Raw genomic sequence first — 12112 nt, 5'->3', positions numbered from 1 at the left:
AGAGAGAGAGAGAGAGGGGAGTATATTTCAGTGACTGCTTTGGAGCTCTGATGACAGCAGGAGTGGAGGAAACAGTATTTTATCAGAGAAAAGCTCAAGCGATGGTTCATTCTTATTCTAAAAGCTATACAGACTTTCAACAGGTTGCCATCTATGAATTATGATAGCATTCCTCGCTTTGCATTTCTTGTTTAGCGTGTAAAGAAAGATGTTGCATTGCTCATTATTTTTCTTTGCTGGACGAAAAAATGATCCTTGGGGTTTTTATGTTAAATATATCCTCAATGGGAAATATAAGTGTTGTTGTGTTTTTTACAGTTTTAGTCATAGTTTTCATCTTTCAAAGTAAATGTCATATTCATACGTTTTAGTCAGGCTAAATGACACTGAAACAGTAGTAAAATACTGTTTATTAGCACTTCTGTTTGTCTGCACACAGTAGCCTATATTCAACCTCTATTTGTGGGACTTGATACTTAGGCATTATCTTATGCAAAATACCACTTTGTTATGTGTTTGTATTCTGAAAGAGCAAGCACAGCATGGACGCGTCCATCTTAGTTTTACTACCTGTGTACTGGAACGTGGTCACCTCGGGTGTGACATCATTCCCAGCTCCTAATTCCTTCTTCTGAGGTAAACGTATACTGTAGTTCAAGTTCACTTCACGTCATTTTGAGCAGATGCAAGTTGTTTTTAATAAGCGTGATTCCCTTTTTGTACCATCTTTGTTATTGCGGAAAAAAAAATACGTTTGTTAACGAAGATTTTGCGTGTAACTGGTTTGGGGAAAAATAACACCGTATTTTTGCTGACGAGATTAACATTGTATATACACAAAAGCAACTTTTGTTTGTCAGTAAAGGATGATTTAAAGGCTTGGGCCGATGCCTAGAAATGTAACAACACATACATATGTGGTTGTCATTGGAATGTGTTAAATCGGTGAGTCCATGAAAATCTGTCATTGTCTGATTGCCAGGCTTATTTTACTACCTCGGTTCCTTCAGGTGTCTTGTTCATGTCACAAATGTCTTCTTCTGCAATTACAGGGAAAACTCAATTCTGCATTAATGTTCAGGGAAAAATGTGCCCGGTTGACTGATTAACAGAGCAAATGTCCTTCATTTCCTTCTAACACTGCGAGAAATGTCTAATCAGGACCCTGTCACTATAGTCAGCATCTCCAGACGAGCCGTAATTCAGCCATCCCGCCGTTACCTGCGCTTTGATCAATCTGTGAATTATGCCCTGTCCTCTGGGAGCCACCACATTTTTACCGGCTTTAAAATCATATTCCACTTGGAGATATAAAAGACGTATAGAGGCCAGGCGGCACTGTGTGTTCTGCAGGGTGTCCGGTAAAGATAACAAGAACGCTAGAGCGAAAAGCGCTCATTTGAATATATTATACAGGTGTCCTGCTTTCTCGTTGAGAAAGAAAAAAAATCCAAGCAATAATAAGCTGAAGGGCAGAAGGTACATCCTTGATCTGTCTTCTCTGTCCTGACTTAACAGTTTAATTTATTTTTAATCCGTTATTTCAAACGACTGTAAACTAAATTCCATACAACTTGTATTTTTCTTTGCACAAAATGCAACTTCTGTGGAGTTTTGGAGCTGATAATTATGTTTCTTTCTATTTAGATGCAAAACAGTTCATTACAGCTATAATGAATTTGCGAGCCCTATTTGCATCTGATGAAAAAAATGTATGAGGCCGTTTTAGGTAATTTCAACAATATCGCCCGCATCTGCTTTCAGCCTGATATCAAAAGTTTAAGTTCCTCAGTGCGTCTACTTGAGAATAGTTTGCATCGCACTGATGGTTTGCTTATAATTACAAAACTAAATCAGGCCATACCTGCAGGGACGCTTGGCTTGGTTAGACAGCTGTCTAACGCTCAGAAAAAGGCAGATCACTGGAGCTTTATGCACAAACTGAACACATTTAGCTGAAGTCTAAGAGGCACATTGAAACTGAATATCTAACATAAAGGAGAACGCAAATAGTTGCACTGGGTTTGTGTACTACAACTTCATTTCAAATAAATCGTGGCTTGTCTAAGAAAAACTTTGTCGGAGATCTGATAGTTTCGTTGTCTTTGAGCCAAGTTAGATCTTCCCTGTGAAATTAGAGACTAGGGCTAGTTGTCATACTTTTTTTACTCCAGTGAATATTTATCTGGGTGGGTTTATTTTTGATAGTCAATTTCTATGTAGGCACATACCTTAAAATCATTTCCACTGTTGATTTTACCTTTTGCTTTAAAATACAGTTAATTTCACCTTTTGCCAAATGGGGCAAGTTGTCACAATGAAACATGCCATTAAACAGCCGATTAAAGCACAATTTAATCTGTTAAACAATTATGAAACACAAAACAATAATTGGACTTGTTACTGAAAACCTTAGTTCCTGAGATATAATCCTCGTCAACTTGGCAACCCGGGCTCCTCTATTTATTAATTTTTTGTTATTGTATTATTCATTTATTGGTTCAGTTATTAAATCTTTTGATTGTTTGTTATAACAACTCTGGCATATTCTTTCTTATTTTGACATTATGGCCATTTTCATTGATGATACTTTGTGATAGTTTTGTTGACAGTCTATAGTTACATCAGCAGACAGCATTGATTCCTAATCCTCCAGCTGTCTTTGTAGTTTTTAAAGTCCATACGATGTGGAGATGCAACACAGGATGCAATATAAGAAATAACTGTAAGGTAAAGTGTAAATGTCAAGTTTTCTCCTCCATGATCCAAAGAAAGGGTTGTTGTTGTTACAGGAAGAACTCAACATGTAGAGACTACTTGTTCAAACTACCTTTTCTATTAAAGGGACCTAATTCTGTACAAAACACCTGAACCAGCGGTCTGGCCTGCGCTACATCTGCATGATGAATCAGTGTTATGTGTGTCTTTAAGTGAAAGTCAACATTTTCAATATAGTCCCTTTTTTGAACTATTATATAATGAGCATGAATCCAGTTATGTTCCTGAATGTGCATAGACAGCAGTAAGTTCCAATCTCTCCTTGTTCATAGAAATTTTAGCTACTAATGTACAAAATGAGAATGTGTTTTGAGGAAAATAACCTCATCATTCCAGCTGACATTTTTAGGAAGGGCTAAATAGTCCATAAATTTGAACATAAAGCCATAAATGCCAGAATATGGCAGAAAAGGGAAGAAAAGTTCAAATTGTAAATGTGCCACTGTGAATAATGAGATCTCCAGCAGAATATGGGCAAGAAGGAGATAAAGAGATGGGAGAGGGGGAGAGAGGGAGAGAGAGGGAGAGATGGAGAGATGGAGAGAGAGAGAGAGAGAGAGAGAGAGAGAGAGAGAGAGAGAGAGAGAGAGGGAGAGATAGAGAGATGCAACAGAAGGAAGGTAGAGTGAGAAAGAGAGAGAGGGAGTGAGAAAATCTAATAAAAGCACTGCTGCATATGGCTACATTTTATGCTGTTATGTGGGAAAAGGACGGTAGGTTATGATCAGGTACAGAACGAACCGCTATGGTTTTATTGGGTTGCATTATAGCATACCACAACCCTGATCTCAGCCCCTGTAGGCTTATGTTTGGACATATATGCATATTTAATATGGACATATACATGTATATATTAAATGCTTGCTTTTTTATCATGTAATGAAAGCAAGTGTGCTGCAGATCAGATTCATGAAGCGATAAAGCATCTGTGCAGATGTAAGAATCATCTGAATACAATAACTGTAAAATGAAATGCTATTGAGCTCATTCAGTCAAAAAACACAAAGCCTTCTTTCTAACTAAATTACCAAACTGAATATTTTTTTTATAAGAATATTGATATAAACTTACCAGATAATGGTGCAACATACCTAAAAATAATATTTGCCAGTGAATAACTAAAAAAGCAAAATACTGTAATAACATTTTTACACATGTGATTTCTTTACTTGCTGTTTACGTTCACAGACATAACCGACTGTGTTTATGTGAACTGCGTGTTTTTGACAAAACCTTGTGTGCATTTGACAGTTTAAGCGTAATAAGACGTCAAAGAGAACTTAGTTTAAAGGGATAGTTCGCAAAAAAATGACAACTCTGTCCTTACTCACCCTCAAGTTGTTCCAAACCAGAATGAGTTTATTTCTTCTGTTGAACACAAAAGACGATTTTAAAGAATAAAGAAGACAGTATTTTAAGGAATGTTGGTAACCAGGCAGTTGACGGCAGGAAAAAAATACTATGGAAGTCAATGGTCAACTGTCTGGTTTACTGTCACTCATATATCATTATTAGTTTTATATAACCAACATCACATTAGCAAACAACATGATTATGCACTGCCAGACCGCCCTGTTAATTGTAAGGCAATTATGTTGTGACTCTGGTCATCGTAGACTTTTCTTCTGCTGTCAGAGTCAAACAGACACACATGCATAGACAAAATGACAGGGAAGAGGAGAAGAAGAAAAACGGAGCTTAAACTGAGCTTAACTGACAGTCTAAGCCAATGCTAATGTTATCTCTGTGATTTAGTCTTGTGTGTGGGAGCCTATGGGCCCAGCGCTCGCGGGATCATTTCACATTGTAATGCCCTGTGAAACCAATGGAGCTCTTTCTGCATGGCCTTACAATGAAAAAGTAATTGGGATAGGGGTTCGTCTCCTCAGAGCTGCACAAATGTCTTCATTTCTCTCCATTTTTGAGGGATGCTAATGTCTTTTTAAGTGGCCTAAATGCATTTCTAGATAACTCAAAGTTGATAATTCTGCTAATATTTCACTGTTTACAGCTTGTACAACATTTTGGAATGGAAGGTGTTGGGAAATTCTGTTAAGAATTATGAGTTTTTCAACTAAACTGTCTGTGCTGAAGACAGATTAGCTTGTCCTTATTTCAAGTAGTGATCAATCAGCAGTGCACAACGATTGTCAAAAGTTTAATAAAACCTCACTTTGTGTTGCTGCTATATAGTTCGGTGATATGTTGTGAGTCAAGAGATTAACGTTTTTGCCTCTGCTGTTTTTTCCCCAACAACACCCACAATAAGTCGCTCGATAACTCATGCATTCATATCATGAGCGATTTCATGTCCTCTTATTGAAGCTCATAACAGCTCAATATAGTTTATTCACCTTCTCCAAGGTTTCACAGTAATAATAACCATAATAACATTTCTCGCTCTCCTTCTGTTTTTCAGATGAGTTCAAGGCCTTTCTCAAGAAATTGCCAACAGATCATTTTTTAAACACCTCTGCCGTCTTAAAGTTCTGGACGTCAGATCTGGTCCTGCAGAGACGTTACGGTCTGCTGGAGGCGAGCACTAAAGTGGTGCTGGGAAAAGCCATCAAGATAGTGCGCAAACTCTTCGCTCTCAGCAAGCGCTGTCCTACGCAGCCAAAGATCAGCCTGCCTAGAGAGAGGTACAAAGCCATAAGATCTTTTGTTGTTGTTGTTGTTGTTTGTGCAAATCATATAAGGTAGCATGCGCTATGTGGGTTCTAGAAAGCATCAATTAAACGGATAGCTCATCCAAAAACTGAAACTTCTTTCATCTTTTTCTCACCCTCGTGTCAGTTCAAACTTCTATGACTTTTTCTCTTTCTTCAGTGGAACATAAAATGTGACCCTGGACCAAAAAAACAGTCTTATGTGTCCATTTTTTCTAAATTGAGATTTATACATCACACGAAAGCTGAATAAATAAGCTTTCCATTGATGTATGGTTTATTAGGATAAGATAATATTTGACCGAGATACAACTATTTGAAAATCGGAATCTGAGGGTGCAAAAAAAAATCAAAATATTGAGAAAATCGCCTTTAAAGTTGTCCATTTCTGTTGCTGATTGTGCTGCATCCACTCACAAAAATAAAATGTTGATATATTTAAGGTAGGAAATATACATAATATCTTAATGGATCATGATCTTTACTTAATATCCTAATGATTTTTGACATAAAAGAAAAATCGATAATTTTGACCCATACAGTGTTTGGGTATATACCCGTGCGACTTATGACTGGTTTTGTGGTCCAGGTCACACTTTTTTTTTTTTTATGTCTTAAAGTTTTTTTGTCAAAAAAAATGAAAGTACATGGTGTATTTTGACCCCATTGACTTTAATTTTTTTATGCACAAAAACATTTCTTCATAACATTCCTCAAAATAACGTCTTCCACGCTCCATAGATGAAAGAAACAACATGTTTGGAACAACATGAGGGTGAGCAGATGATACTTTATTTTTTATGATAAGTATTTTTTAGCTTACTTTAGCATTCAAACATTTGTCTTTGTGGTTCTGTGTCTATAAGACAGTTGGCTGTTTCACTCTCAGTATATACAACATTGTGTGGTTTATTTAGACTATGGCTTAGAGGCATTGGAGCTGCACTATTGTGTGGTTCAGATGTTGTTCTTACAGCACATTTGTTTTTGATTATGCAAAGAAAAAGTTGCAGGATATTTGAATTTGTGGGAAAAACAAAGAGAGATGGGAAATAAGGCTGGATGATATTAAAGTGAGTGAACGTTGTGCCTCGTGGTGCCTGCATAGAGTGAACATTTCTGAAGAGTGGTCAGCGTGCACACACTATAATCAAGAGCTCCACGCGAGGGACAGGTTGTAGTTAGCAAGTCTTCAGCTTGAAGACTTTCACTCCATTCAGACGGCTTCCACCTGCGTCTGCTTGTACATGCAACACTGCACAAGGAAGAACACACTAGAATTAACCCAAACTGAGAGTGGAATCATTTTAGTTGCTTCATTAGTTTCATAATCAAACGTTTTATTACCCTAGAATGCGATTTTTGGAGGTGTTTTTCAATAACAAAAGAAATGGCTTGATATTCCATGTGTTTCTTATAAATCTTGAATGTGAGCCTCTGTTATGTCGTTAACAAATTTGTTGGTCATACGTTCTGGAAAAAAAAAAATGTTTAAAAAGACAATCTTTATTCTATTCTAATTCTATTCTTTTTTATTAAAAAAGTGATTCACTTCATGCAAAGTCATCACTTAATACATACAATACTAGTCAAAAGTCTGTTTCATGAAAATTATGTCATTACTCTGAAAAAGAAGATTCAACCAGAAATAGCAGATTCTATTCTTCGAAAATAGAAGATACAACCAGTACTTAATTATTGAACCAAGATGCAGTTCTCTGAGTCAACATGAATATATGAGCACTGCTTAGTGGTTTATTTACCGCCTGAATTGCATCTTGGCATCAAATGCTCTCATGAAAAAGAAGCACATGTTACATTAGTGGATTTATAAGATCATTAATAAACTCGAGAGTCCAGGACAAAAGGAATGCCTGATGAAATGAAATCCCCCAGGGAGGCAGCCAACAGAAAGGGCATGTGATGTGAGAAATGTTATTTATCTGTGCATGGCATTAAGTATGCGTCAACAGTTGTGAAGTGAGTTGGAAGATAATGGAGAGCATTTGTTTAAGTGAATTGTCTCTCACTAAATTGGATAAAAGAGAATGAAAAGAATGTGCCATCTCCTCACACACATCCCCAAAGGCTTTTAAGACTCACTTCCTCTACTAGTTAAGAACAATTTGCATTTGTCAAAGAACAGGCCATCAGCGCTCGATTCATATTCGTATCAATCAGCAAGAGGAAATTAATGCCTCATTTACCACTAAGAAAATAAAGCTGATGTCAAGTTCTGACTGAACAATTTTAACATGTTAGCTGAACAATTTTTCATAGCGACGGACGAAGCCCAGATATCTTTCCATTTTATCTTCATTTAGTAAATCCTAGCTTGTAATTTTTTCAGGAACTAATCTTGTCTGTAATTATTACCTTCTCTCTTGCAGAACTCTGGGTTTTTGGCTCAACAAAGCCCAGTCTCTGTTGTATTGCAGCGAGCATGGTGTGCACGGCACCTTCTCTGAGGAACTGCAGGGCTGCATCTGTGCCGCAGAGCAACGCGCTGTCTGCCAGGGCTCTGTGCCATGTAGGGTGGGTGAGGGGACCCTCTGCTTGTCCTGCGCCCCAGACAACATCACCCGCTGTGGCACATGCCTCCCAGGCAGCATCCTCCATATGGGCTTCTGCCGCCCCAACATCGCCAACTCTTTGGACCACTACATCAACTTTGACTTTGACATGCCAGACGCAGAGATGCGTTACCTTCTCCAAAGGCTCGATAGCCGCATGGAGGTCCATGCCATCTACATAAGCAACGACGTGCGCCTGGGCAGCTGGTTCAACCCGGCGTGGAGGAAGCGCATGCTGCTCACCCTCAAGAGCAACAAGAACAAGTCCAACCTCATCCACATGCTGATGGGGATCTCTTTCCAGATCTGTTCCACCAAGAACAGCACGCTGGAACCCGTGCCTGCTATCTATGTCAACCCCTTCGGGGGCAGCCACTCCGAGAGCTGGTTTATGCCCGTCAACCAGCAGGACTTCACAGACTGGGAAAGAACTAAATTGGATGCCTCACTCCAGTGCTATAACTGGACCCTCGCTCTTGGCAGCAAGTGGAAGTCCTTCTTCGAAACGGTGCACATTTACCTGCGCAGTCGCATCATCACTGACGATCCTGCCGTCAATGAGACGCTTTTTTACGAGCCGCTGGACCTGGATGACCACTCGGCCAACCTGGGCTACATGAAAATCAACAGTCTGAAGGTCTTTGGCTACAGCATGCACTTTGATCCAGAGGGGATCAAGGACCTGATCCTGCAGTTGGACTACCCGTACACGCAGGGATCCCAGGACGCGGCCTTCCTAATGCTTCTGGAGATGCGGGACCGCATCAACCGGCTCTCTCCGCCGGGAGCCCAGCAGCTGGACCTCTTCTCCTGCCTGCTGAGGCACAGGCTCAAGCTTTCGTCCAGCGAGGTAGTGCGAATACGGGAAGCACTCCAGAGTTTTAACACCAAGCTCCCCAACTCCACAGAGCCAGAACTCAGCCAGCTGTGCAGTTAGTTCAAATGAGCCTCTGTTGCTCATTTGTGCCTGCCAGTGAGAATGTATTTGTAAATGTGATGAGAGAGAGAAAGGGAAAAGAAATGTATTGTCAGTGTACGTGTAAATGTTTGTGGATGAGATTGTCTTTGAACCCTCTTCCTTTGGGCAGAAATTTTGATTGTAACCGATACACGAGCATACCATTCGAAAGCCGTACGTTGCCAGAATATTCCCTTGCTGGGAAAACCTTGTTGGATCTAGCCTACAGTCAAACCCACATAGTGTCTTTGAGAAAGGGTTCCTTTTGAGACTATGGGTTTTTTTTCCTAAGTGGACTGCCTATGAATCTTGAAAAAGAACATTTTAAGTCAGAATATATACCTACGGTTTCTTAGCACGTACGTGCGGGTGCTGTAGTTATTCTTGGTGATGTCATTATTCGAGATGGAGAATCAACAATAAGAAGTCTATTCTGATGTAAAGTATCGGAGCACAGTGGTCCAACAGTTATAACAATCAGCAAAGATTCAAATCCGTGCTTTTCTATTCTATCTGGAGTTACAAATCCTGTATTGTGAGATCTGTATATCTGTATTTAATGTGGGACTGAATTGCCAGAATGTTGGATATAAATTCCTTTGTATTCAGAGATATGGCTAAACCAAAAGGTAAACATGAAAGCAAACTGAATGGCTAAATTTCTTTACAGGTTTTTTAATGTTTATTGAAATCTCTTGAGAAGGCAACCTTAAAGTTATAGTACACGCTTACAATATTGTTTTGAAAAGGTTTGTTGGCCGCTTTGTAAATACTGCTCATCTCATTCCAAACGTGAAAAGCTTCACATTGCTTCTTGGATATATACTGATAAACACCCGTATTTGTACTTTTTGAAAGTGCAAAGACCAAAAAAAATTAAAAACACACACTTCACCACAAAACAATTGCCTTATGAAGTGAAGTCTCTGTTCTGATATCAAAGCACACTTGGCTGTATGTCTCTCGCTTTAAGAAAAAAAGCAGGAAACCATTGTTTTCTTTTTTCCTCTGTAAATGTCCATTTTTAATTGAAGTATTATATGAGGAGTGCATTACGTGTCATCTATGTGCAAATACAGTTACATTTACATCACCTGATTCAATAGCTTTGTTTTACTACATTTCCCTACTTTTCTATTAGACATATGATGATGTGACGAGGCGTAACTGTAATACATGAATTCATTTTAGTATCTCTACATCTAGAGGCAATTATTTCCACTCAGCATTGAATAACTGTACATGTACTGCTTAAGTGTTCTTGATTAAGTTGCTTGGGTTGTAGCATTTGTCAACATAAACAGCCACAGAATTACAGCCTTTGACAACAGAGCATTTATTACTGCTTTTTTATATAAAACTGGAATGTGTGGAAATGTCTGTGAAAATTGCATTTATGCATAAACATAAAAAAAATATCAGTTTTCTGTCAAGATAAGATGGATCGCTCAATATATGAGGAGCAACTTTTACAGTGCGAGGTAAAAAAAAAAACAGAATAAAAAAGTGCAATTTATGCTGTTGTCATGGAGAGCTGTAGGACCTTCACATAGTCTTTCACGATATATATATATGCGACTCAGCTGCAAAGGGGGAAAACATTCTCACTAAATTCAGAAGATGGAAATAACAGGGAGTCTGTAAATATGAGTTGTTTATCTTAATGTCTAAGACAGGAATCGGTTTTCACCCTTCAACAAATTGTCAAGACAGTGAAGGGCGTCTAATCAATCACAACAGCCCTATGTAAACTGGCATAGCCTCCCTCTTGAGAAGGCATAAACTATCTGAATATTTCTGTATTTCATGATTTATTATGATTAAACTGCCTGAGTTTACAATGTTTTTTGAGACACACTTTATAATAACTTTTATGAATTAGGTCATAAATAAAATATTTACATACTTTACACTACTGTTCAAAAGTGTGGGGTTGGTACGTTTTTTTTTGTGTGTTTTTTTATGTTTTTTAAAGTCACCTTTGGTCACAAAGGCTGCATTTATTTGGTAAAAAATAAAGGGAAAAAAAACAATTATATTGTGAAATATTACAATTTAAAATAACTCATTTCTGTTTTATTATATTTTTATGTAATTTATTCCTGTGATGGCAAGGCTGAATTTTCAGCATCATTACTCCAGTCTTCAGTGTCACATGATCCTTCAGAAATAATTTTAATATACTGATTTGATGCTGAAAAAAAATCGTATTAATATCAATGTTGAAAAAGTTTTGCTGCTTAATATTTTGTGGAAACCGTGATAATTTTTTTTTTTCAAGATTCAACAGCATTTATTTGACATGTAACATTATAAATCTTTACTGTCACTATCAAATGAATCTGTACTTGCTTAATAAAGGTATTCATATATTTAAAAAAAAAACTGTTACTGACCCCAAACTTCTGAACTGTAGCGTATAGCCTATATAAAGTTATAAATATTATATTAATTTGTACAATAACCAGTATTAACTAGGGATCTTTGAAGCATATGATGTACTGCTTAAACATTGATGATATAAAAAGTTATTAAATAGTGTCACCTTTTTATCTCATGGATATGTGAGATATAAATCTTGGGTGAATATCTCACTGTTTTGTACTTGGAGTTTAGAGATTTAAGTTTTTGTTTTTTTTATCATACAATCTAATATATTTCTGATTAAAATAGCTCCAGCCGTCACGGTCTCATTCTTGTTTATGTGCACAGTTGACTGAGAAAGCTATTAGATTTTTCTGTGCAAAGGCATGAGATGAAAATAATTTATCATGGCTCTGACCATCTACTGAGTGTATGTTTTTTAATACACTAATTTCAAAGTGAAAGTACCTATATGTCTAATCCAGCCATCTTTTGGATTCCATTTGTTTTCCGTTGGCAAATTTGATGTACTGTAAACATGCACATTTGCCATCAACACAGGTCTCAGATTCTTTACTGTAACAGTTACAAGCAGCCTTGTTTGTTTGTTTTTTCTTGTTTTTTTATTTTGCTTTTCAGATACAAACGATTCTGCTTTTCTAGAAACATGTAAAATGTGACCTACTTTCAGGCTTTCTCTGCACGCCGTTTTAAAAATAAAATGGTAGGGTTTTCAGAAAAACGTTTGAAAACCAGTCCTCATTAGCATT

The 12112-nt window shown here is 37.6% G+C and overlaps 1 protein-coding gene across 3 annotated transcripts in view; it reads left to right on the top strand.

Annotated features, from left to right (window-relative positions):
• Positions 1-10897, top strand: part of brinp2 (bone morphogenetic protein/retinoic acid inducible neural-specific 2) — an 87864-nt gene extending 76967 nt beyond the window's left edge. The window contains exons 7-8 of one of the 3 annotated variants that reach the window (XM_079612603.1): positions 5198-5420; positions 7838-10897. In XM_079612603.1, coding sequence (XP_079468729.1) covers positions 5198-5420; positions 7838-8957 — 1343 coding nt within the window. In that variant the 3' untranslated portion in view covers positions 8958-10897. The remainder of the gene's footprint in view (positions 1-5197; positions 5421-7837) is intronic. The other 2 variants (XM_079612602.1, XM_079612601.1) reach the window with 2 other exon arrangements.
• The last annotated feature ends 1215 nt before the right edge of the window (positions 10898-12112 follow it).

Source organism: Phoxinus phoxinus (genome assembly GCF_949152265.1).
Source record: "Phoxinus phoxinus genome assembly, chromosome: 5".
In the NCBI taxonomy this organism is placed as follows: Eukaryota; Metazoa; Chordata; class Actinopteri; order Cypriniformes; family Leuciscidae; genus Phoxinus; species Phoxinus phoxinus.
The sequence above is the reverse complement of the archived record's forward strand: the minus strand, read 5'-3'. Positions and strand labels throughout refer to the sequence as shown.